Raw genomic sequence first — 27,985 nt, forward strand, 5'->3', positions numbered from 1 at the left:
CGATAACTATAACGTTGATGTGGGATCGAAACAAAAGAAATAGAAACACTCACAGTATTTTCAAGGACGTCAGGTTATCAAATATTCCAGACGGGAGGCTGCTCAGTTCGTTTTGGTATAACCATCTACAATTCATTAAACTTTGTTTTCAAAGCAGTAAGCAGTAAAATAGTCTATTTAAACACAAGTGATTTTAAATCGGCAGTTGTGGGAAACATGCTAGAGTAATGCGTATAGCTAGCTTACTATATTGTTTGCTTATTTCTACAAGAAACTGTCTATTGATGCAGCCTAACCAGGACAGCAAATAATGATGTAAAACTGTTAATATGTTTGATTTTTTTTAAAAAGTAAGAATTTCCTTTAGCCGGCCAAAGAGCTTTTAACCAACGATATTTCAGTTGCTTCTCTGCTATCTTCACCCTTCGAAGACTGATGACAAGCACAGTGGAAATGTCTGAGTTTTAAAGTTTTGCCATCCTGAGAACGTTTTAAATTCTGAACCTGGAATATGGCGTTTAGTCATGTTTCGAATTTTATATAGGTACCAGTGTTAAGGACGTCCGTGCGAAAATTTTCCAACATTGACTTTTTTCTGACACTTTTACCACTGTAAGATGATGAGCTTGTTAAGTCAGAAATGGAAAAAAAAATGGGGGGCTACCGACTCCGTTTTGGAGAGAACATGCCCGGAAGAACACCCTAAATCTGAAAAATCCGACTTCGTTAGCGAATAAGGCCACAGTGTCTGTAAGGCCAAAAATATTGCAATTAGATCTTTGAAGTGAAATGTTCTCTGCCAAATATTGTGACACTTTTTGTAAATCCGATGGCAGGTTAAAAAAATATTTATATCTCTGAAAAAGGGCTAGTTACTGGCCGCAAAGCGAGTTTTTGTAATTTGTATTAATTGTATTTACCAATTTGCCCATGGCAGGTGAACACGCAAATAGGTCCCCTTCGTGGAGCGTATAACTTTTTAGGAATTACGTTCAACAAGACACCTTTTGATGCAGAAGTAGACGCACGCTTTGATATGATTCTCGAAAACTATCCCTTTGGAAACTAAAAATGATTTGGTTTTGGGTTCGCACAAGACACGTTTCTTTTCGTACGAGTAAAGTGCACGTTAAACTGTTTTGAGAGTTGCCATCGAGAGAGATCTAAGTTTAAAACAGATAATTACCGAACGCAAATAGATCTGTGGCAAACGGTTTGTTTACCTCTAAAAAGTACTAAATATAGAATTCTCATGGCGTTCGAGGTGTTATCTTTTAAAATCGAACTTTTCGATCGCTCACCCGATAAGCGAAGCTAGCACGTGCGAGGCTCCTAACTATTATACAAGAAACTAATTGAATATCCAGAGGCTGCTCACCGAGAGGTAGATATTGCAACATTTGGATCGATTTTCCGGAATAGTGTTGCACAAGCTTAGCCTGGAACCGGCGTACAAGCTCGGTGTCAAGTTATGACCCTAAATCATAAAGCGCAGCAACAAGAAAGCAATAGAAAAATTAACTGAGAACGTCAAAATTATTTGCCTTCAAACACCCATTTGGAAGGTAAGCTGTCATCGAAGTATTATCTCAGGTTTACTGGGTAGTTTTAATGGGAAGTGGTAGGGTTTTTCAATGGTTTGCTCAGAAAGCGAGCTAAGGCTAGTCGCATTGTTTACATTTCCTGGTTGAACAAAATCTCTTCGAAAGGTCAAATTGGGTCAACTTGTATAGAGCCGCTCGCCTCAGAAATAAATTTTGCCAAGAAAAAGTTACACCACGTTCAAAAGCAGCTCTTGTACTTGCTAGAATTGAATTTTGAAAGAATTCTACATAATACCGAGTGTGTTTTGAGATGTTTGAAAACGGTTCGGAATTTTTGATTTTCAAAGTCTAAAAATTTGGGTTCTCTTTAGTTGCTCTCCAGGAATTCGGAAATACAATTGTAAGTCTAAAATATCATCAAGGCAGCTTAGCAATACCTCCTAAATAAAATTATAAACTACGGAAAGCCAAAATTTGCTATGCGCCTTCACGCGAGTTCGATTATTTTGATCATAAAATTTGACCTCATTTCTGTGATTTTTCGGCTTCACGGGTTGTCGGTGGTTTTTCGTAATTTTCTCAAAAATGTAAAAACTCTAGAACCTAAGACTTATATGACGATTCTTAGCATACCATAGGTTATCTCTGGACGAAATATCAAGGTGTCCATTTTTCCAACCCTGTGCCACATTTTTCCAATCTCCCTCGGTCCCTATAAATAGTCGCTCTCAAGTACTTTTGGCAGTTTCATCAGACTCTAGTCTGATCCCTTGCAGACGGCCAGCAGAGAAAAAAGTCTTTCAAAAATTGATAGGCAAACATATTGGAGGACTCAACACCCTCCAATGGAAAGTTGAGCTTTCGTTGAGGTTCGTTTTCACACAACATGAAATACTATACTTTTGCTAGTGTTTGCTTAGCAAACGGTATCTGCTTAATATGGTGTCCTCTTAATTAATGCAGGTTTCAATGTTATACTTTATCAGTACTAGATGTTGCCTATTTCTACGGGCAGTATGGGAACGGGGGAGGCTGGGCCAGAGCAAAAATGGGATAGGTAATCAGTTTTAATTTAAACTTTCTTTATCTTTTTAATATCATGTTCTGGAAATTTAGTGTAAAGAAATTCTCCACAAGTAAATAGAATTCGCTGCTGAAAATTGGTTTTTGTGCATTTGAAATATCATACCCTGCTCAAGGAATATGGATACCCCGTTTAAGATCAAGGGTACCAAAATCACAACCCCTAGGACGGCACATAGCGGTATAGGTACTTCATAGAAGTAGCCCTCACGTGCACCCGTAGGGGCTATCAAGCTCACCTAGAGCTTGGACGGCTAGAACAGCGAGGGAAAATGAAGAGATAATGATCGACGGGATTACTGATTCGTGCGTCGAAGAAGCTGCATCGTAAAGGTTTGCACGGTTATAAATGACAGTGACGATGAAGCTGTCGACGTATAATTGACTAGTTGGGCAAATAAAGCGAAAATGATCCCTTTTACAAGGTTACCGATTCGGGCATGGAAGCTAAAAGAAAAGTCATTTTCTCCTCACTTAATGTAGTTACAGCTGGAGTTGTTTTCCTTTTTTACATTGAAATCCTATTTGAACATTTTGCTCTTAATCCAAAACTAAATATGGGCATTGTTCCTAGTAAGTGACCCCTCAAACACCCTCCAGTCAGCTACCGAAAGGAAAATTACGTCGAATCTTTACGGTAGTACCATTGAAGATAGAAAAACAACCAAAGGAAACACAAACACTTACAGTCCCTCCAAGGATGTCAGGTTATCAAATATTCCAGGCGGAAGGCTGCTCAGTTCGTTTTGGTTAAGAGCCCTGAAATTCAATGACATTTTTTCATTTTAAAGAAGTAAGCAGTAAACAGTTTATTAAATACTCGTGATTTTACTAAGACCGCCATGGAATACATGTTACTTAAGTGATAAGTTAATGAGGATGGTGAATTTTAAGCTCGGTAATGAAATGTGAAGGTGAGTGAATCAACATGACACGAGCGTGGGACAAAGAAAAATTCTGAGTCCACGATAGGAATCGAACCCATGACCTCCTCTCATTCACCTTCACATTTCATTACCGAGCTTAAAATTCACCATCTTTATTAACTTATCACTGCTCACGATGACTTCGATAGCGTTGATCCTAGCAGTATGCAGGACACCTGTCATATATGAACTCAGTTAAATGACCTTACTCTCCATGAGTTCTCGTAGCTCAGTGGATAGAGCGCCCGCCCGGTGTTCGGAAGGTCATGGGTTAGATTCCTGTCGGGGACTCAGAATTTTTCTTTGTCCCACGCTCGTGTCATGTTAAATTAAATCAGCGAGCGAACCTTCTTTACTACCGATGTCAAGCGTATATAACATAACTTTTCAGATAAATTAAACAAGACCTTACAACTTCAGAACCATTCCCTTTAGCTCTTTAGTCACGGAGAGTATTATGGAGTTGTCCGAGTTATACAGTTAAACATTTAAGAATTCTGGTTTAAAGAACGAATAACTGACTAGAAAAGCCTAGAACAGCAAGTTATAGCTACAATACTCTATATTAATACGTTTCAACTACTGACTACGAGAAAAAAATTATCCGTCAGCGATTCAAGCATGCAAATATTTCTATTTTAGTCCGAGTAGTAGTTACATTATTTCTACCCAGTAACGTCAGCAATGTTGTGGGAACACTATGTTGAAACTAACAGTCCTTTTTCTCGAAATTCTTAGAGATCTTACTCTTCATGGTCACCTGACTCTAAGAGAAGTTATTTGCTTCCCGTTCACCTAATTTGCGACATTACAGTTAATATAATAGTCAAGGCTTAAAAACTTTGATATAAGAAGAAGATACGCAAAGTAAAGAAGTGAAGAGGCGTACAGTGAAGTAATGAGTATTAATATCATGGTTATCAGTTTATGAAAGTTTATTCTGTCCTGGCAGGACTCCTCCAACACTGCCGTGACCTTACTCTGATTATTTTTCCCGTGGAAAAAAAAAACAACAACAAAAAAAACAAGTTCAACAACAAAAGCTCTACATACTAACGGATGGTTAGAAAAGGTTTACCTGTAAATTCTGGAGAAATTATGACATTTGGGCCTCTACATTTCAACCGTTAGTAAGTTGCGACCTGTTTTATTCGGCTCGGCAACATTGCTCCTACTTTTCGTTTGCATTAAAACTGGACTGAGATAATGCTTTTGTTTAGTCCAAAAACAAGTAGCAAGTAGTTGAACGGCCGATGCGCATGCAACCCGCAGCGAGAAACAATAATATAGAATGATTCCTTATTTCCACACTTTGACAATCGCAAAATCAGTTGACAAATTTAATCCTAGGAAATGGCAGGCAAGATTGTGTTTTTACTAAGAGAGCACATTATATATTAATGACTTCGATATACATTCACTTTATTAAGACAATAAACAAAGTAAAGAAGAGAACAAGCGTACACTGCAGTAATGAGTATTAATACCATGTTTATTAGTTTTTGAAAGTTAATTCTGTCCTGACAGGGCTTCTCCAACATTGCAATAACCTCAGTCTGATTATTGTTTTCTCGTCCGAAAAAAACAACAAAAGCTCTACATACTAAAGGATGGTTTAGTAAACGTTTGGCTGTAAATTCTTGAGAAATTATGACTTTTTTTGGAACAATTATAATAATTAAACTAGTAGTAATCAAAGATTATGGGCGCTTTCCATTCGATCAAAACTTACGGTGTGAATTTCCTGGAATGTCCATGGGCGAATGGTACAGACTTTCCAGTGTGGAAAACGATAAGCCGCACAGTTTTATTCGCTTGGAAATTTTCAATGACTTCGAGGTTTAAATCGCAAATATAGAAGCAAACAGATCACTGATAAGTCGACATTGTGACTTTTTATAGACCACGGCAGCCGGGACCTTATACAAACCACAACGGCAGCGAAAACAAAGAGTTTGAATAATGAGTCATACAATGGTTCTGCACGCGTCATAAATCTTTTGTACATTTCCTAGCCAACCTATGCAAAAGAAAAGACCCGTCAACACGTATCCGAATATTTTTGAATCCGCAACTTTTTAATTTCTTTCCGGATACAGCTTCCGTCCACACACATCCGGCGAATTCGGCAGCGAATCCGGATATTCTCGAATCTGCTCTCCAGAGTCACGGTGATAAGGATAACGAACAGTAAACCAATATGACGGAACAACGTGTAGGCCTAGTTTCTCTGGATGGAATCCGGACACCATCGAATGCGTGGGGACAGGCGAAATCGATTTGAATACGCTACGTGTGGACGGGGAAATTTGTGTATCTCGGGAGGGAGAAAGTTGCGGATTCAAAAATATCCGGATAAGTGTGGACGGGGGCAAACATGTACACCACGGGAGCACTATTTTAATAAAACGCTTTCTTGACGAATTTAGCTGTAGCTAATATTTATCGACATATAAGTGGAAAGGTTCTAAAGTAAAATATTAATCCATTTTCGAATATGCGTCGCCGTCATCCTTGCTTGAGATCTCCAGCTTGCTATGATCGCGGTCAAAAGAACTAGCGCTGAATAGAAAATTGCGAATTTGCATCATTTCCGAAAAAGAGGACAACCTCGTGAGGTATACTCAAATATTGAACATTTTTTCCTGGAAATTTCCGTTCCATTTGATTTTCAGAGGTAAAGGCTTTTTAAAAACAATTTGAAGTAAAAACTAACGGTAAAAGCGCCCGACGTTTCGACCGAACTTCGGTCATTTTTAAGCTTAAAAGTGAAGATGAACATTTTGCATACTTATAAGTAAAAAACAACGAAGTAAAAGTATGTAAACTACAAAAATGTAAAAAAGGTTGTTAAGAACAATAAAATGCATGCAAGAATAACATAATTAAAAATAATTAAAAAATTTTGCACGATTTGAGCCTGACTGTACATTGAGACTTGGTCTCAGTTCATTAATAAAAAATACACTTCATAAATGAGACAGTCAAACTTTTTCTTGCACTTTTTTTAAGGTGGTAAAACTCTTGGTAAGATCCTTGGGCACATAAGAATGTTTTACACGAAAATGTTTTCCAGTGGAGAAAGATGCATTCTTAAGCTCGTCTACGCGTTGATGCAAATGCCGCCGCGTGCAGCCAACATAACCTGCATCACACAGGTCAAAATTAAATTGATAAACAAGGGATTGTTGGTTAACAATAGACGGCTTGATTTCGCGCCGTTTCAGATGTTGTTTGATCTTGTGACTAACAAACGTGGGCTGGACAGTCACTTGAATTTTCTGGCTCAGATCTTTGAGTTGTGCTCGTACAATGTCGGCTGAAGCTTGGTCTTTAAATGGCAGAACAACGCGAACAGGATCTAATTCATTGTTAACAGCTGGTAACTCGGGAACAAGTTGATCAGAAGCTTTAACTACAATAAAGCGCGAGATGGTGCAATTAATTAACCTGTCTGGGTAACTCAGTCGAGAAAACTCTATTTTGAGGCTAACACATTCCTCGGGAAACTAGGACCAGTTGGAAGAGAGGCGGAAGACAAGATCAAGCATAGTTTTTAGTAAGCCGCGCTTGTAGCGATCTTCAACATGGCTCTTGTAATGCAGCAGAAAGCCAGTGTTGATAGGTTTGACGTATACTTTGGTTTGGATTTGTATAGGTCTGTTAAGGAGCTGTGTGCCAAGAAGCGGAAGACTGGCACTCTTCGGTTAAGTTCACTAATAATAATAACAATAATAATAATAATAATAATAATAATAATGATAATTAAAACATATTTATACAGGATTGCTGGATCAGTATTAAGGAAAAAACTGCTATCTATGCAAGTCCTGTGTAAAAAATAAATAAATAAATAAATAAATAACAACTAAGTAAAACTAGAAAAAAGTTACATTAAAATTAGGTTACATATAAAGGAATTATTAGATTCATACGAGCAGGCCTGAGCTGTGTTCGAGGAGCGGTTTGGCCATGTAGACATAGTTGAGTTAGCTGCGAAGAAGCGCATAGATCAATTTCCGACCATAGTGAAAGAAGTCAGTGTGCAGATCAGCCCGTATCAAGAAATAGCTTCAAGATTGATAGGCATTTTCAAGGAGTTCAACTTCCTTCATGAGCTTTACTCTCAAGTCCCCGAGGCAACCTTAGCTAAATTTTCTGCCCGCCTTTGTGGTTTATGGGCCGAGTTTGATGAAGAAAAACCAAAAATATAAACGTAGAATTCATTGTAAATTAGCTGGAAAAAGAGGCAAAAATCAGTGAGTCCAAGCAGCGGAGGATGCCGGAGAAGAAGTGGAAGCGTCCAGATACTTCTAAAGGCGATAGGGGTAAGCCAGTAGACAAATCTCAATCTGGGCTATCTGCAGGAGCCACAGGAGAATCTCTAGGCACCAGTTATGGAACAAAGAAGTGCCCAATTCACCAGTCTACTAATCACGCTTAGCAAGAGTGCAAACGTTTTGAGGGAATGTTGCCTAGCAAAAAGGAGAAAGTTGTTGAGAAACACAAACTATACTTATAATGTCTATTACCTGGTCATCGTCTGAGTAAATGTTATAGTAGAAATAAATGAAGAGTTCAGAACTGTGACATGCGTCATCATACCCTCGTACATAAAGTCGACTTGAAATTTATTAAACAAGCAAAAGCAACCCGTGAATCAGAAAGAGTGCCTGAAGTTGAGAATGATTTAGCACCAGTCCAGTTCTGGAAAACGAAGACTCCTCACCACGTCAGGCTGTGGAGCCACAGAAGGGGTATCGCCAATCAGCGCACACAGGGTTTTGTGACTGGTGGTCCTACTTTCGTTGCAGTACTTCCCATTTTTGTCTTTCGAGAAAAAGGAAAACAACAAGTGATGGCATTGCGTGACTCAGGCTGTGAGTTGGAGTTATATGCGACAGACGCTAATCCTGCAGATGGCATCACCCGAGAGCTAAGTCCTACAGAGCTTGGATTGGGCTTTCGATACAATAATATACCCAATTTCCTGTACAAGTCAGCAGAATTCTGGCCGGAAAATAGAGTCAAAGTATCCTGCGAGAAAGACGACGTGAGTGAGAAGAGGTAGGGAAGATGGGTTGGAGCAGCTCAGGAAAATGAGGTCCTGTTAGAGGTGGATGAAGTATTCGTCACTGATCAAACTAAGACGAATTACAGTTTATGTGATGCGACTCGCACACAATAGAAAAGCTAAGGTGGAACCCAGTCTACTAGGTTTACTTAAGTCGAAAGAAATGAGAACTTCTCAGGATTAAATTGTAAAGAGGGCGCAAGTTGAGTCATTCAGCGAAGAGATACAGTTTCTGGAGATGGGCCACCACTCGCCACCTGAGCCCTTGCACAATCAAATTAGGCAAGAGTATTGGATCATCCATGGCCGCCAGGAGGTGCGAAACGCGTCGTTCAAGTGTAACTACTGTTATCGCCAGACAGTAAAGACTCAAGAGCAGCAAATGGGAAGTCTGTGAGAGTGGCAACTTGAGCCAGGAATGGTGTTTAGGAACACTTGAGTTGACTTTTTGGACCTACGTTAGTTAAGGAAAGACGTAGTAAAATTACTTTGTACGGCGTCTTTGTTCACTTGCATGAGTACTAGGCCGTGTCACCTTGAACTTGAATTGTGGATCATTTTTCAAAAGATCATTTCATTATAGTATTTAAGAGATTCATTGCTCGACGTGGATGACCGCAGAGCATCCACAGTGGTAATGGAACGAACTTTGTCGGTGCAAATAATGAGTTGCGGAAATGTATTGTATTAAACTATTGTGGGCATAAAAAGACCAAATGGAAATTTCAGCTGCCTAGCGCCCCGCACTTTGAACGAACATGGGAGGGACTAGGAAAGTGCAAAAAGAAAACGCTGAAAGCCACTCTGAAACACAGGACTGTTTTCAAAGTAGTACTGAGAACTGCACTTGTCGAGACAGAAGGGATACTAAACAGTCGACCGATTATTCAAGTATCCAATGATGCAGAGGACATTGAAGAGTTAACGCCAAGGCATTTTTTTGTTGTTGGGGGCGAATCCGACTTATAAAGATGCTGAAGTTAGTGACAGAGCGATCAACTCGACAAAGATGTGGCGACAGTCCCATGCGCTAGCTATATATAATTTCTTCTGCAGACGTTTTACCGGGGAGTACCTTCCTAGCCTGACAGAAACATGGAAGAAGCGACAAGCGATAAAACAGAACCTCAAAGAAGAAAATGTTGTCTTAGTTGCTGAACCAAATTAGCCGTAAGGCGTATAGCCGTTAAGCAGAATCTTGTCCACTCATGCTGGGCAGGATGGGTTGGTTCGGGCAGTTACAGTGCGCACTCAGCACGGGGAGTACAAGAGTCCGATTACGAAACTTTGTTTATTAGAGGAAGCGGAAGAGTAGACTTGTTCATTGTCTCAACAAAGATTATGTCTCTAATAGGGACGGGGATGTGCCTCCCGCTTCTTGAACTTTCATTTTGGGTTGCGTTACTATGTTATGAATGACAGGCCAGCTCGTTGCTAGAAGCCACGTGCGAGCGTGTGAGATGAGTTGAATTGTAAAACATGTGCGGTGTTGTTGTACGTGTGAAGCCCGCGAATAAAGTTGTCAAACTATAATAGCAAATTTTAAACGTCGTCAAGCAACGATAAATGTCAAGCGTATATAGCAGTTTAGTATAATTTCAAAGCTAAACAAAAAGTTTCCAGCAATCTGATTGGTCGAGCGATTCCTTATATGACGCTATATTCACCGCTCCAGGCGGTGAATATAATAACATTTTCGAGGCCCGGATTCTAAGCTCGCCAACTTTGCCATCTCGGCAAGTAGACATGGCGGACATTTGCGGAATCAAATTTTCATTTATTCGAAAGACATCACTTCAAGTCCAGGATATTTGGAAGGGGGGAGAATTTTCAAAATGACTGCTGTCACCCTTGGAACAAAAATCCTTTGAAGAACTCGTAATCAAGGAATTTTAAGAATCGCAAACGCAGTGGTTACATTGATCGCCAGCAGATCAGATCGATTGACCGAAATTTATTTTTCTTCAAACTAAAACTACTCATTTTTAGACAATGATGACAGCTGTGAATGAGGTCAACAGCGATAAAACAAAGGCACGAGATGAATTTATTTTTCGTAGTGTTTCGCTTGTTTGTTTTACTGCCGAACTTGATATGTAAATTGATTCACAATCGATGTAAGCTTACATGTAAGCTTATTATTAAAACTACGGCTCCATGCGTGTATGAAAACGAACAGTCTGTTCTAATCGTTACTCTGTGTTTCACCCCTGAAAATTATACTAAAACAACTATTCGCCTCAGGCTCGGTGAACATTGGTGAATACTCACCTCGACTTCGTCTCGGTGAATATTTACCAATGTTCACCTCGCCTTCGGCGAATAATTGTTAAATATAACTTTGCAGATAAATTAATCAAGGCCTGACGACAACGGAGCCATTCTTTTTAGCTGTTAAGTCATGGAGAGTATTATGGTGAGAATTCTGGTTTAAAAGAACAAAAAACTGACTAGAACAGCCCGGAACAACAACAAATAGCTACAAAACTCAATTTTCATACCTTTTAACTGTCAATTCTAAGCACGCCCATCCCCTCCTGCCCCACCCCTCGGCGCATTTTACGGCATTTGACAGGTTGTTGGTCCCCACTATGGGGCATTTGGTCGCTTCCCGGGGGTGGGGCATATGACAATTGAGACAAAAACAAAGACTTATACGTCAGTGCTTTGTACAGGCGCAAACCTGCTTTAATAAACATCAAAGGATTTAACCCTACGTAGAAAACGTAGTTGTAAATTCTTTTTCTGACATTTAACCCACTGGAAACTAACTCTTGCCCTACCACCACCCTTATAAATTCATGTTGGTCTTCCACATGCGAGAATATCGAAATTGAGTCGAGAAGCGATGGCGAAGACGATAGACGACAATCATGTGTAAACTTATATGATATAAAACAAACAGGGGTAAGCCATCTTCCCATGAGTTTTCTCTGCAGACATCGTCTTTGTGAAGATCGGTGTGCACTACTTTTGACCATGTTTGAATCAATTTCAATACGCTTTATATAAAAACATTGATTACATCAATAACAGTCATAATCAAACTCTAACAGAAGTTGCTGTCTCACGTTAACGGTCATGAGGGCCGGCAATGTCTCTATATAAGCTTAACTGAAGAACGTAAAGTGTTGAGCTTTAACTTTTAATACTGGGTATTTTCTCTGTTGCCACGGCCCTACCGTGGGGATTTTTTTGTTTTATCACGGTGGGGTATTTGCCACATTATGAAAAGAATATGTCAAATGCTCGTCCAATGCCTGGGGGTATGAGCGGGCTTGAATTGACTGAACGATAAGTGGAAGAAAATTTATCCGGCAGCGAGTGAAGAATGCAAATAATTTTATCCTATGCCGAGTAGCATTCACATTATTTCTACTCAGTAACGTCAGGAACGTCAAGAGAACACTATATGTTGAAACTAACAGTCTGACGATCAACAAAGTAAAGAAGCAACAAAGTAAAGAAGTGAGCAAGATGGGTGTGCACTGTAGTAATGAGTATTAATATCATGGTTATCAGTTTATGAAAGTTAATTCTGTCCTGACAGGGCTCCTTCAAAACCGCCATGACCATACTCTTTATATTTTTTTCCCGTGGAGAAAAAACAACAATCTCAACAAAGAAAAGCTCTACATACTAAAGAATGGTTTAGAAAACGTTTACCTGTAAATTCTGGAGCATAAAATATTCATTACTAGCTGACCGTGACTTTAGCTGACATCAATGCAACCGTGACAATCTGATGTCATTATTAACATCAGCGCTTTTGAAACAACTCCAAAGAGCTAGTTTGGGAGAACGAGAAATGCTGTGGGAAAACGAGCCGGAAGGCAAGTGTTTCCACAGCTTTTCCGAGTTCTCCCAAACTTTCACGAATGTTTCTATAACTCGATAGAAACACGGAGAACATGTTGTCTATTTCTTTAGAAAATTCGGCGACCGGAAAAAGGAAAACAACTTTTTTACTTTGATCATCAAGATGTAAATTCTCATTGCTCACGCCATCATTGCGCCAACAGCTCTTGCTAGTTCTCTGTTTCTAACAAGTTTAGTAGAATTCTACTAGTATACTAATGCAAATGCTGCAATCTGATTGGCTGAGCTACTCGTATACTATCAGCCATTAGAATGCAGTAGCTGTCGGTCGTGCACGAAATGCAACGTTTTTATCGTTTTTCCGAAGTTTTGGGAGAAAGTTTAGGTGTAAATGGATAATTAAATTCCTGAGAAGACTGAAAAAAGGACATAAACGGATTCTTGACTTTAAAAACTTGAAATTATTCAAAACCGGTGCGCTTAAGCAACCGCAAATTTACCAAGGACAATTCAATACGTGCGATTTTGTTAAAGAGTAAAGTTCAATAATGTGTCGAAAAATATTTCGAAAACATTATTTGCGTTAATATAAGTTAGAATTCTACTAAAACAATTAGATTATTCGCTCTCGATTTTTATGAGGCGATAGTTGATTCGGCCTTCGGCCTCATCAGCTATCACCTCATAGAAATCTCGAGCTCATAATCTAATTGTCAATTAGTATAAATCACTAGCGTTTTATCACGAATGCCGTTCTGTGATTGGCTACGCTACTCACTATCTATTGTGAAATAGTGATAGATAGTGTGATAGAAATCTCGAGCTCGTAATCTAATTGTTTTGATAGAAACTCGATTTTAAGCCCATCAGCGCGCATATTTTCTTTGGGCTATTTTCTAATAGCATTGGAAAAAACTCCCTACATTAGGCTCAGTTCCGAGTTAGTTCCGATCCACTGCTAAGAATACGAAAATGGTCTATTAGCACAGCAGTGCTGAATACCATGACACTTGAAAAAGTCAATCATTTGTTATTCCTCGTATTTGTCCTGTATTTATTTAATGTCACTTACAGGCCTTTGACGCATTAAAGTTTTTGTGATATCAAATCTATTCAAATATTGTTGTTAACTGCAGCTAAGAATGAAACTAACCCTAGAAATGTGACGACAAAGAAATTAAGAGATGGGAATTCTATGAAAAGTAACATCGAAGACGCGTCCATCTCTTTCATTATCTGACAATCGCGAGGGCTCTTAATCGGTTAGGATTGCCGTTTCATCAGTGTAAAAATGCTAGTTCACTTTTTGGAATTGAACACCCTGCGCCATTCGCACATTAATTGCTTGAGCTTTAATGCCCCTCTTGTGAATCTTATAAAAAAAATACAGACCTTTACGCTCGAAAGAAGTTCTTAAGGACGTTCGCGCAAAACATTTGCAGTCGATAGATTTTTTTAAATTTTTGCTGCAGTCAGATAATGAGTAACTTGTGTCAGAAATGCAGAAAAAAATGGGAGTCACCGACCTCGTTTCAGAGATAAAGCGTGTGGAAAACTACCCCGATTTTGGGAAATTGGCGCACGTAATTTAACATAGTCTGGAGGGGTTTATAATTCATCGAAGGTGAGTCAACGGAGGGAAAAGGTCTTAGTCATATTTTGTAGAAGTGGGTCTGTTGCATAAATAATTCCAAATGTTACCAACGTTTCCACAATACTTAACCCTCCAAGAGGCATTTGAAACCGTCACACAGATAAACGAAGAGCTAAAAAGAACCGAATTTGATGACACAATTTGCAAAAAGATCAAATTTCTATTCTTTAATAAAACATAGCTTTTATTGCAGAATACCAGTTATATTAGGAAACTGCATGTCATCTCGGGGGTGGGAAGGGGGGGGGGAGTGGGGGGAGGTGCGCAAATGAAAACCAAGAATACATTACATTCATCTTACACCGCGTTATTTGATACCACACAAACATTCGTGCACAACATGCGAATATAATATACCCACAGAAGCCTTAATTGGGGACTGAGAGCGTAAGCGCGCGCCATTTCTAGTACTGGGGCTGTCCCTATATGATATGGGACAATTTTTCTATTTTTAGAACAAAATGCGCCATCGTGTGTGGCACACGCGGGTACACACTGCGAGGATCTTTGCGGATGTAACGCGGGGAGATGGCGTCCGAAATTCCCGAAATGTTGGATGCTTTTGGCCCACAACTCAGTACGTTCATGTCTGTTGGAATTTTACTGCAATATTTTCGCCGTAAGCTACTTCAGTTTGAGTGAAGTAAGACAGTGTCGAAATTAGTTATGTCCCGCTTTATATCACTGACCAAGTTGTGTTTCGTTGCTTCTTTTACAAGAGCTCCGCATTGCTCCACTGAAAGTTTCACATATGTTGAAGATTAACAGCTTTTACATAACACAGCAAAAAACTAGTTGAATATATCTGGATATAACAGCGTTTCAGGACTTCGAAGTTTCCCTTCTCTTGCCACACGGTTGCGAGGATTTCTCCAGAGTGTACCGAAAAGTAAAAAAAAAAAATTGCAAGTTTGAGTTTCGCCTGAATTGTAAGCAACGCGTGATGTTTAATCAAGGCCCAATAAGTGACAATAAGTTCATGTCTGTAGATGCTACTTAGTTTTGTTTGTGTAAAACTCCAATAAATTGTCTGTTGTCAATGAATGCGAATGAGAGCGCCCGCCGATGCGTGTTTTGTACAGTCAGTGAAACATGACAAATTGGACTTCCGCACTTTCGTGTGAAAACGTACATCGAACTCATGTAATATCTCTAGTTTTGAAATATGTTTAACGTTGATAAATGTTTGGAAATATATTAAAAGCTTAACTGAAAATATGTGAATACAGCAGAAATAATCAGCAAAGTTACGATGACGCTCTCATTAACCAACTCGAACAACAATTTCGATTTTGTTGGTTGAGTTATCAAAACTCCTTCTCTATTTTATTCTCGCAGTGTAAAATTTCACTAAGTTAGTAGCCTTTTGGCGTTGATGAAAATTGTTGCAGCATCTCAGCACAAAAGATAACGAAAGAAATCTTTGTCAAGATTTGTTGACAATTGTAAACACCGACTGGGACTTGAAAGTGCACGCGCTGCAATACGCAAATGAGCTACTTGTACGCGTCAGACTTTGCTTTTAAAAACTTTTGCAAACTCGCCAAGCAAGCAGAAACAATACGAAACTATCAAAGACAGGTTTTGGTTATGATTTGAGAAACTCACAAATTAACTCGATACCAGAGTAGATTGTTTTCTTACATAAGTTAATTTTTCTTTACAGACATCTACCTTCTTTAGATGGCTCTGAATTTGTTGTTGTGTAATTTTCGCTTGTTTATGTTTTGCTGGACTCGGTATCATACGGATCTTGAGTAGATGTTGAAGAAAAATCACTAAAATATTCGTCAAAATGGACACTGAAAGTTGAAAAATTCCATTAAAGTAGGTCTTCAGCCTAAGGGAGTTTATAATCGTCATTCAGAAACTGTAATTAATTAAATTCGACAATTGTTTTGGAGAAAAACAACAATAACAACAAAGTTTTCCCAATAATAGTTGCAAAACTCGCCACACAACGGCTTTTTGCCTTTCATTTTCCTGAAATTTTATTGGTTACTTTAAACTAACCTTTATATCTGATTAGTTGTTTTGTTTCACTGTCCCATTCTCATTGGCTGAGAAAAAGATGCGATTTAGAGCAAAAAAAAAGTGAGATTCGTGAATAAATCGCACCACTGAGAGCCAATCAGACTGCAAGGATAATCAGTGATTTCAAAATGGATTTAATAAATATAGTAACGAAATGAGCAAGATGAGTGTACACTGTAGTAATGAGTATTAATATCATGTTTACTAATTTAGGAACCTTAATTATATCCAGATAGGGTTATTGTGTTGCGACCTGTTCTAGTCGGACTCGGCATCACTGCTCCTACTTTTATATTTGCCATAAAAACCGGACAGGATTATTGTATTTGTTTAGCAGGAAAACAGGCTATAGTCGACAACCAAGGACTATCATCAAAACTGTCTGGAGGAAATGGTGTATTACTGCGAATCCGAGCCATCCTCTGCCACTTAATAGGATTAACATTATTTTCATGGCTTAAGGAAGTGTATCACAGAAGCGTCAACTTAGTATTGTGATCAAAAATCTTCGGAGGTAACTGCTTTAGCTGGTTTCCAAGTAAGGCCCTGCCAAAAAAAAATGATTTTAATAAACGCGATAAATTCTACCATTTACTCCAGTCAGGCTTGAACTGCCGATCCAACTCCAAAGCGAGAAATAACAATATAGAATGATACTTTATTTTAAAGACGATTATTAAAGACGATTTCCAGTCCTTACTCTCTGAAGTGTGTGTGTGTGTTTTTTTTTTTTTTGATTCATGTAAGATGTCTAAAAACGTAATATTTCGCAACTATTTACATGAAGTAAATGTAAAGTTTCTTGCCAACCGCCATCATGGATACGAAGCTTTATCGTTCTTTGTTTCTGATATCACTAGATGAAACAACTTCGTAGCTGTTGCGTCTTAAAGGTTTGTTATGGATGACATTGGATGCTGTGCAGGAAAGTTTTAACCTTGTCACTGTTGAAAGTGACACTGAAGCTAACAGATAAGTAACATAAACCTCACTCACTGTAGTTAGCGTTAAAGTCTCTGTTTTTGCCTTTTAATTCTGTTTCCACATTCAACTAACCAGGACATCAAATGCTGATATAAAACCGTGAAGATATTTGATTTAAAAAAAAATGCGAATTTCCTCCAGCTGGCCAAAGGCTTCCAATAGAACATGGACATCGCTATATACGCCGGCTGTACGTCGTATTGCGATCGATTTTTGATGGTTGCAGGAAGTATGCTAATGGAGCTAGCTCTAGGAGAACAGTCAACAATTTTTCGTTTAGTGTTGATTCTCTTTGTTTTATTATTTTCGAAGAATAATGAAGTTCTAGGACCACTCCGGGAGAATTAGGGCTTTATTTTCAACTTAAACTAAAACCGGTGGCCGCGTAATCGGCTCATTTCAATTTTCTTTAATTGTTTCCAAGGATTTACCATTAACTCGAGCAAACTTCCGTGACCACCAAAGTCCAGCGTATTTAACATAACTTCGCCGATGTACATGTATTAAACAAGGCCTTACTACTTAAAAATAGTTTTCATTAGTCACGGACATTATTATGGAGTTCTCCGTGCCATAGAGTTAAACATTGTAAGAATTCTAGTTTAAAAGCAACGATTACAATAATTAGAAGAGCCGGGATCGACATCGTATCGCTACAAAACTCAATATTGATACCTTTTAACAACAAGTACAAGAAACCTTAGTCAACAGCGAGCGAAGCATGAAAGTATCGCTGTGTCAGTTCCCGGAGGTAGTCATATCATCTCTACCCAGTAACGTCAGCAATACTACGAGAACACCATGCTGAGACAAACAATCCTCTTCCTCTAATATCTAACTCTTCACGGTCACCTGACTATAATTGAGTTAATTTGTTTGGTTCATGTTCACTTCCTTAGCGACATTACAGTTCATATAAGAGTCAAGGCGTCAGTGAATTTAACATACGTTTTTCGCATTAAGACGCTATAGACGTAGCAGAGAGGAAAACAAGACGAGTGTACATTGTAGTAATAGTTATTGATATCTCTTTTTTTACTATTAATTTAGGAATCTTACTTAAATCCAGAAAGAGTCAGTGAGTTGCGACCTTTTCTAGTCGGACTCGGCATCATTGCTCCTACTTTTCACTTTCCACAAAAACGGGACAGGATTACTGTGTTTGTTTAGCGGAAAAACAGGCTATAGTCGACAACCAAGTACAATTCTTAAAACTGTCTGGAGAAAACTGTGTATCAACTCGGCGCCAAGCTATGCTCTGCCACTATTAAAATAAGATTAACATGATCAAAAAAATTTATTTTCTTATAGAGACAATTATAGCAATTAAACAAGTGCTTGAACTGCCGATCCAACCCATGCAAAAAATAACAACATAGACAGATTATTTATTGCAGCACATTAACAATAGGAAGATCGAAAAATATAATGCTGGAAAATGTCGGTCAAATGTATTTTTTACGTAGGAGACATATCAGCGTATCTCGATGAAGTAATGGTTCCGTTAGTTAGATGCCTTCCCACCTACGTAAAGGATACCGACGATGCTCTCAGAACCTTTGACGCCTTTACATTTGACGGCTCCGATGAGAATCCCTGCATCCTGTTTACAATGGACATAAAATCACTCTACACTGTGATTCCCAACGATTGTGAATTACAAGCTCTCTCCCACTTCTTCGACCAGCGATCCAACAAAGAGCCACCTACCCACACACTTACACGAGTGGCAAAGCTTGTTCTCACTTTAAACGCCTTTTCGTTCAATGGGGAATACTATCGCCAGATTGGTGGCGTGGCCATGGGGAGTAAGATGGGTCCTAGCTGCGCTTGTCTGTACGTGGAAGAAGAGCAGATTCGCGCGCGTTGTACTGGCTTCGTCCCACAGCCGCACAAGCGTTACACTGATGACGTTGTTGGATGCGCACACTGCAGGCGTCACGATTTAGAGTAGTACATCGATTACTTATCTAACTTCCACCCAGCTCTCCAGTTCACTTCTACTATCAGTGAACTGGAATTGCCTTTTCTCGATATCAAATTGACAGTCAACGGCAACAAAGTACGGACATCACTGTACTAGACGAATACCGACACACATAACTATCTCCATTACTCGTCTCTCCATCCTGATCTCTAAAAGAGGGCAATTCACTTCAGTCAATTTCTTCGTCGACGCAGGATCTACTATGATGATCCTGATTTCATGAACAGAGCCATAGAGATGAAGGAATACTTTCGGACGCGTGGTTACCCTGGTAGACTTCTCAATGAAGATCTCAGAAAAGTCTCAACCGCGCGCTCCACGTTTGTTACATCAGCACCAACAAACAAGGCCTTACTACTTAAAGTCAGTATTCATTAGTCTCCGTAGTATAGAGTTAAACATTGTAAGAATTCTAGTTTAAAAGAACAAGCAGCCAATTAGAAGGGACGGGATCAACAACTGCAAATATTTGCATTTCATTACCGGTAGTAGTCACAATTTTTGCACGGTAACGTCAGCAATGTTAAGAGAACCCTATGTTGAGACTAACAGTCCTTTTAATCTACTACCAATCTATTACCTCCGCTGGCCAGTTCGCACACTCATTGCTTGAGAAAGAGGAGAATTTTTTTTTTTTTTTTTATCCCACTATGTCGGATTGATCGCTTTAGAAAGTATTTATTATTAGGCATGCTTTGTAAATAGTTTTTAAATTACCTTGTAATTAGTTTGAGAATTAGTCTTGATATAATTCATTTGTATAATTTTTTATTGTAATTGACTTTAGAAAACAGTCCTAAGAAAATACGCGTGTTGATTGGTTAAAAATCTTGTTTCTATTTAACAATTAGATTATGAGCTCGAGGTTTCTATGAGGTGATAGTTGATGAGGCCGAACGCCGAATTAACTATCACCAGGAGCCATAATCGGGGACGGAGACCGTAAGTCTCGGGATTCGCGCGCACCTATGATATGGGACAATTTTTCTATTTTTAGAACAAATTGCGCCATCCTGACGTCATATATCCGCGCGGATTCACGCACATGTCGGGGGCTGTAGCGTGGATGTTGTCACGTTGCGTGATCAAATGGTGAGAGTTGAGAGATTCTCTTGCGTATTTTTCACAGCGATGGCAGGGAATAAGGCAGGGAATACGAACCAGGGCGCTTATATGTAGTTTTATGCTCTGAGCTAACGGAAAAGGTGGGGTTTTCAGGGTCGAAAACAAGACTTCAATCTCGCGCTGGGAATGAATAGTAAGATCTGCTCACGCTAGTTGTAAGCTTACGCGTATGTTTTTGCGTTTGTTCTGACTTAAGAATATAGCAAGAAAGCTCTCTACTCTGGTATCGAGTTAATTTGTGAGTTTTTCAGACAATGGTTCGTCATGACAAAAACCTGTTTTGATGGTTTCTTATTGTTTCTGCTTGTTTGGTGAGTTTGCAAAAGTTTTTGAAAGGAAAGTCTGACGCGTACAATTAGCTCATTTGCATAGTGCAGCTCGTGCACTTTCAAGTCCGAGTCGGTGTTTTCAATTGTCAACAAATCTTGACAAAGATTTCTTTCGTTATCTTTTGTGCTGAGATGCTGTAACAAATTTCACGAACGCAAAAAAGGCTACTAACATCATGTGTGTTTCTTCAACATAAGCATAGTGAAGTTTTACACGGCGAAAATGAAAATAGACAAGGAGTTTTGACAACTCGATCAACCAAATCGAAATCGTTACTCCAAGTTGATTAAAGAAAGCGTCATCGTAACTTTACTGATTATTTCTGCTTTATTCACATATTTTCAGCTTAGCTTTTAATATGTTCTCAAACATTTATCAATCTTAAACATATTTAAAAACTGTAGAGTTATTGTTTGAGTTCGATGTACGCTTTCACACGAAAGTGCAGCGGAAGTACAATTTGTCATGTTTACTGACTGTACAAAACACGCATCGGCGGGCGCTCTCATTCATCGACAACAGAGAATTTACTGGATTTTTACACCAATAAAACTGAGCAGTATCTGCGGACGTAAAGTTATTGGGCCTTGATGAAACATCAAGCGTTGCTTACAATTCAAGCGAACCTCAAACTAGCAAATATTTTGTTTTACTTTTCGGTCGCGATAGACTGACAAATTCCTCGCAAGCGTGTGGCAAGAAGAACTAGGAAACTATGAAGTCCTGAAGCTCTGCTATATCTAAATATATCCAGCTAGTTTTTTGCTGTGTAACGGAAAAGCGGTTAACCTTCAACATATGTGAAATTTAAAGTGGAGTAATATACAGCTCATGTAAAAGAAGCATCCGTCGGAACACAACTTGGTCAGCGATATATACAAGCTTACAGCGGAACATACCTAAATTCGACACTGTCTTACTTGACTCAAACTGGAGCAGCTCACGACGAAAATACTTAAGCAAAATTCCAACAGACGTAAACGTGTTGAGTTGTGGGCCAAAAACATGAAAAATTTCGGGAATTTCAGACGCCATTTCCCCCGCGCGACATCCGCAAAAATCCTCGCAGCATGTACGCGCGTGTGCCGCAGGCGATGGCGCAATTTGTTCTAAAAATAGAATTATTGTCCCATATCATGGGGACAACTCCAATACTAGAAATGGCGCGCGCTTACGGTCTCCGTCCCCGATTATGGCTCCTGCTATCACCTAATAGAAATCGAGAGCGAACAATCTAATTGTTTTGGTAGAATTTTTACTAAAATTTACTTCAAGTAAATTTGTTAGTTCAAATAACACGTAAAAGTTTCGGAGAACTCGAAAAAGTTGTGGAAACACTCGCCTGCGGCTCCTGTCTCCACAGCATTTGTCGTTCTGCCAAACTTTCACTCATGTTTCTATGACTCGAAAGAAACACGGTATATGTTTTCTATTTCTTTCTAATTCCACACGTAACTCAGTCGCTTGACTGCTAGGTGTGTATTTTTTTTTAAAGAACGATTTATGTCTTTATTTATATCTCCTTTTGCTCTAATATTTAAGAGATCTGACCATTTACGGTCGCCTGATTCTAAGAGAATTTGTTTGGTTTCTTTCCACCCCCTTCCGACATTACACTTCATATTAGCGTAAACACGTTTATGATTTTGATATACGTTCTTTTAAAGTGCATATGACATGAAATTTTTTTCCCCGTTGTTTCTTAGCCTGGTATGTATAAAAAACGATGTTAACCTTCAAACCAGGAAGAAACATTTTCAAACCCTTTTTTTTTAGTTCAAAATACGCGCTAACTGCGAACGAAATTGTCCCTTGTTCCGCGCGGCCAAAACGTCACGTGACTTTCTCGTGTGACGTAAAGTTGTGTACAAGCATCGAAACCAACAAGGACGACAGTGCGGCGAACAGTGAGGCTTGCTCCGGTAAAAAGAAAAGAGGGGGAGGATACTGCGTTGCTGAAGCGCCGAATAATACGAGTTGTAAGAACGATTCTCATACTGTTGGAATCAGCATGCATCAGTTTCCAAAGGATCCGGTTGTGCAAAATAAGTGGGTGAAATTCGTCCAAAGGCATCGTGCCGATTTTCACGAGTCTAGTGTCACCAAATACGCATCGTTGTGTTCAGCGCACTTCGAAGAGTCGTGCTATACGCGGAAGATCTCCCTTGATCTTGGCGAGCACTCAAAACAGAATAAAGTTTTGATTCGAGGATCCATTCCTACGAGGGATTCAGTTGTTCCCGAAAGAACAGATACTCTCACGGAACGAAGAAAACGCCAACTAAGTGAACTAAACATAAGCTTAATTATCTCTTACGTACTTCTTGCTGCTTATTCGTAAATTTTTCCGGTCAGTTAATAGAGTGGTTTCTTTATTGGGATGATATCAATATTTTGACGGTATTACTCGCAAGCAACGTATTTTTGACATTTTCCGTGTATGAACTGGAATGTTCCTTCTTATCACAACGTGGTTGTCTTTATATTTTATGAATACAATTACAAAACCTGAGCTTGCATAATTACCAGCTTTTGATTCTCGTTTGTTTGTTTTTTTTTTTAATTCACGTAGCTAAAAAGAAGTGCACTAGCAGAAAGTGAACCTGGTGCTTATAAGCAAAGAAGAACGATTCTGTTTCAACTAGCACAGCCACTACATGCCGTTTCACCAGCACATCTACGTATACTACAACCTCTCCTCTAAACATCAGCACTGCTTCTTCTGTTAGTACCAGCCCCACTACCACCATCAACACAATTTCAACATGTTCTCCTACTGGAGGAGAGTCAATCACTGTGACAACCACTACGTCCCTTCCTGATGCTGATTTTTCAAGCTCCCCATGTGACAGTGAACTAGCATCAACCAATACAGCTAGCTTTACACCATGCGGACGGAGATGATAAATTGGCTATTGTATTCATTCAGCTTAACGGCTGAAATATCTTCAATTTTCCTGTCTTCCTGCTTCGTTTTCAAAAGTATTTTTTAAGCAATCTTTCATCTCGTTCAGTTTTTTGAGCGGTATTTTTGTTTTCTTGTCCTAAATTAAATTTTTCAACTGAGCAAACAGAAGCTACAAACTTTCCCTCGGACATTTTTTTTTTAAGCAAGGGTTTTGTGCAACGGCTCTCGGATGACGTTCTCTTCAGTACGTTCATTCATCAATAATGAAATTTCGTCGTTTGCGTCACTGATTGGACGGACGATATTTTTCACAGTGAAATTTTGTCGTTCGTGCTCCTGATTGGCTACATTTGGAATCAGTGCAAGTTTTGTTCACTATGATTTTCGTGGGTAAATCTCAGTACCTATCAAATAAATGGAAAATACGTCACCCGAGTCCTGGATGCGGTTTCGTATGAATTTTACGAGTGGTGTATTTTCCAGTAAAACACTCGCGTCTATATTATAAGAGTATTAATCGTATCTATAAAACAAATTCTAGATTGTGATTGGTTTCTTTCGCACCTATTTGCCACGTAATTGGCACGTGATCACGTGAGCGTCCATTTACAGGTATCCAAATTGAAACTTTTTTAATTGGATACCCACGTGATTCGCGCGTCAATTACGCGCGCTTTAATGGCTTCCTTCGCAATGTTTCCTACAGTTTTCAAAACTTATGAAAAGCGCTACAGACGTTTTCGTTCAAAACAAGTTCTCAAAAGACATTTTTAATTCCGAAATTTGTTATAGATATGATTAATTAGTCATTGGACCTCGTGTCGTACAATTTTGGGAGTAATCCAATCTATAACAAAATTCTCGATCGTGATTAGCTCTCTGCGCGCCAATTTCTCACGTAATCGGCGCGCGATCACGTGATGTCCAATTACAGGTATCCAATTTGAATTTTTTGTAATTGGATACCTGTAATTGGATTCCCACATGATTTGCACGTCAATTACGCGCACTTTAGTGCCTTACTTCGCAATGTTTCGTTCATTTTTCAAAACTTAGGGAAAGCGCTAAAGACGTTTTTGCTCAAAAGAAGTTCTCATAAATTTTTTTAATTCCGAAATTTGTTATAGATACGATTAATTAGTAATTGGACCTCGTGTCGTACAATTTAGGGAGTAATCGTGCTCGTAATTTCAAATTACGATTTTGAAATTACTCGCGCGATTAGTCCAGTTACTATTACTAATCGTGCTCGTAATTTTAAATCGGCCCTGGGTCTCGCGCACGTCCGATTTTCACATTACTCGCGCGATTACTCATTGATTTGTACTCTACTCGGTCCAATTACTATTACTAATCAACTTCAATATTTATTTATTAATTTTTCTAAACTACTCATAAGCTAGAGTCTTTTAGCAGTTTACTTTTGTTTATCTGTTGTAGATGAGCGGATGAATTTTGGGCGAATGGGCGGATCAATTTTGAAGGCAATTTTAACTAGCTACACCCCGGAGAGCTGTGAGCAAAAAGTTCTTGCGGATCGTTTAGAGGATGGGCACATTCACTGATCCAAGAACAAGCAGCCCTGTCATGAAGGTATAGAAGGAGATTCGTTTGGTTCGTGCCTTCATCCTTAATTATTCTTGTTGGTATTTCACTTTGTTATACTATTTATTGCATATTTTCATTTTATTTCTCACTGTACAACTGACGATGGATGATGTCTCATCCGAAACATATATTGTCTTCATTAAATAATGAACTTCAAAAACATCGTGTGGCTCATCAAGGCTATTATTTTTATTGTTATTATTATTATCATTATCATTATCATTATTATTATATATTATTATTAATTTCTATATGTGTATGCAGGAGCTCTAGAGTAATACCTTTTGGTTTCAATAGCAATACCGAATGGAAGAATTATATCATGTTTGTTAATGTGGAACCTTAATTATGTCCATACAGGGTTACTGATTTGGGACCTGTTCTAGTCGGACTGGGCATCACCGCTCTTACTTTATATTTTCCATAAAAACAGGACAGGATTATTCTTTTTGTTCACCGGAAAACCATGCTATAAGTCGACAACCAAGTACGATCATCAAAATTGTCTGGTGGTAATGGCGTATTTGAAAGTTTGATTATCCTCGGATCCACGTTAAGCCATCCCTTTCTACTTAAATTTAATAGGATTAATATTATATTTATGGCTGAAGGAATGTAATACTTACAGCTCCGTCAACTTAGTATTGTGATCAAAAACCCTCGGAGGCAACTGCTGTAACTGGTTTCCGAACAAGGATCTGCAAAAAATGATATTGATAAAGACCATAAATTATAACAATTACACAAGTGCTTGAGTTGCACAATGCATGAATTTGTAACTTTTATTTGGAAATTGTGGAACATCGAGATAGTACTGCAATTCGCATAAAGAATAACGAAAACTTCGGCTCTTATATTCGTGTAATTTTCTATTTGAATTGTTATTATAATTTCAACCCGTGTGGTATTTTTGAGAAAATGACGTCATTTACTCAAATTCTCAACCACGACTTGGAACAAGTAATAATTGTGGCGGACGTAAATTGTCCGAAATAAAGGTCCAAAAAAACTCGAGTTCTAATGTTCGTAATAGACTGAAATTTGGCAAGATTTCTAGGAAACATCGATTTTGTACGAAAATGTAAAACATTGAATATCGAGAATTTGATCATAGGGGCACTGTACAGGCTCGCAAATGATTCCGGCCTGCAAATGATCCCCGTACCGCAAATGATCCCCAAATTGTGCCGCAAATGATCCCAGGACCGGAAATGATGCCCAGATTGTACCGTAAATGATCGCTTCGCCATTAATTTTGGAAATGTAAGGACTCAGGAATTTGGACAGTGGATTTAAAATTTATGCAATCGGTTTTTTTTATTACTGTGAAACTCAGAAAACCGTGATTATATGTATTTGATTCCAAAAGGGTAATTAGTACTAAACCAATCACAATAAAGTTCAGGACACGCAAGAAAACCACAAAACCACAACTAATAGGCCACGTTTGATATATCAATATTCTAGCATCCATCCGTGGCTTTCGGGTCAAGATTGCAATTTTTTAAAGTTTTCTTTGTCTTTCAATTCCCAAAAGAGACTTGGATACAAAGAAAACACCACCAAATATAGAAGTTTGTTCTAAAAGCATCGGAGCCATGTTACAATATTGATATATCGAACGTGGCCTATTACCGCTGGTGTTTGCAGTTTAGTTTCCACACGCTTAATTGGCTTTTTCCTTGCTACACAATAATAATCCTTAAATGCTTCTGATATTGACGATTTTCTGAGTTTCACAGTAATAATACAATAACACAACAGGTACTATATAAAACGCAAGAAAATGTGCATTAAGATCGATTTGAATGCAAATTTCACAACTTTAAAAATGATATCCAACGTCACGAAATCAGGTGTTTAAAATTTGTAGTTTAGCTACAATCATGGACAAAAGTCTTGGGACAAATTTACACTTTTGGCGCTTTTGCGCACACACCAGACGCGAATACAACTTCACCTGCCTAACCTCGCCCCCCATCCCCCCATACAATGTTGAAAACTAGTACCTGCAATTTCACCTGATTTTCAACATAGTGTTGGGTGGGGAGGGGGTTCAGCAACGCCTTTTTAAAGGATATAGCAGCGTTTTTTCCAAACTTCAGTTCTAAAACACAGATAATTCGTTAAATAACGCAAGTGTCCCAACGAATTTTGTCCACGATTGTCTGATTTTCACGTCTCGTGGAAAAATGCACAATCAGGATGTTTTTTAGCCCTAAATGTATTTAGAAACCGAGAATGCGAACATCTGAGATTAGAAAGGCATTTCTAAGAACTGACTTTTGCAAAGCTTTTCCGTATTTTCAAGTCAGTGGTTTTGGACCGATCGGGAAGGGTGTTGATCTCAATTAAGCTACAGACTTCTGTATGTGATGGCAGTGATAACGGCGTCGCTTGATTTAGATGCGTAACGAATTGTTTACATTATAATGTACAATACTTCAAGTACTTAAACGACAAATTCGGTATTTAAGTCAATCTTAGTGATCACCTTAACAGTTGTTACAGCGCGTTTAAGTATACTGAGGCGCTATGCTCTTCGTAGTGACGTCACCGTCCATTGATCATTGCACAGTACTCAGTGGCGAAGAAAAACAGTGTTACGTCAATGTTTTCAAAGTATCAACTAAGAAAACCAGCGAAACTACTTTTCAACACGAGATTTATGGTACTGTTTCGAAATTATTTCACAAAAGTCACGTCACAGCACGCTGGCAGTAGATACAACGGTACTCATTTGATTCAGTGTGGAAGAATTGACTTTATACAATTCTTAACAATGGAAAGTGAGTACCGTGCTTGCAGAGCTCAAAATTAAGTTTTTCCCAGCTATAAAAGTGTAAAAAGATCGCCAAACACATTTCACTTCGCCATGTCTTAAATGTGACCTTTCGGAAATAGGTAGG

At 38.7% G+C, this 27,985-nt stretch overlaps 2 protein-coding genes and 1 pseudogene across 2 annotated transcripts in view; 2 read left to right on the forward strand and 1 right to left on the reverse strand.

The window, feature by feature from the left end:
* Positions 1-49: 49 nt before the first annotated feature.
* Positions 50-27,985, reverse strand: part of LOC145480138 (uncharacterized) — a 30,849-nt gene continuing 2,913 nt past the window's right edge. The window contains exons 2-4 of the mRNA XM_081458594.1: positions 25,703-25,774; positions 3,315-3,386; positions 50-125 (exon numbers count right to left, since the gene is read on the reverse strand). Of these exons, the coding sequence (XP_081314720.1) occupies positions 50-125; positions 3,315-3,386; positions 25,703-25,774 (220 nt within the window). The remainder of the gene's footprint in view (positions 126-3,314; positions 3,387-25,702; positions 25,775-27,985) is intronic.
* LOC145479642 (uncharacterized) overlaps positions 7,778-27,985 on the forward strand; it is a 167,662-nt pseudogene continuing 147,454 nt past the window's right edge.
* Positions 18,457-19,320, forward strand: LOC145470240 (uncharacterized). Its single transcript, XM_081454076.1, has one exon. The coding sequence runs from the start codon at positions 18,557-18,559 to the stop codon at positions 19,070-19,072; it is 516 nt and encodes a 171-aa protein (XP_081310202.1). The 5' UTR covers positions 18,457-18,556; the 3' UTR covers positions 19,073-19,320.

Source organism: Orbicella franksi, chromosome 2, assembly GCF_964199315.1.
Source record: "Orbicella franksi chromosome 2, jaOrbFran1.1, whole genome shotgun sequence".
Taxonomy (NCBI): domain Eukaryota; kingdom Metazoa; phylum Cnidaria; class Anthozoa; order Scleractinia; family Merulinidae; genus Orbicella; species Orbicella franksi.

What these genes read in the sequence shown, in the direction of transcription:
- LOC145470240 (XM_081454076.1), top strand. Translation starts at nt 18,557, where the DNA reads ATGTCGGTCAAATGTATTTTTTACGTAGGAGACATATCAGCGTATCTC.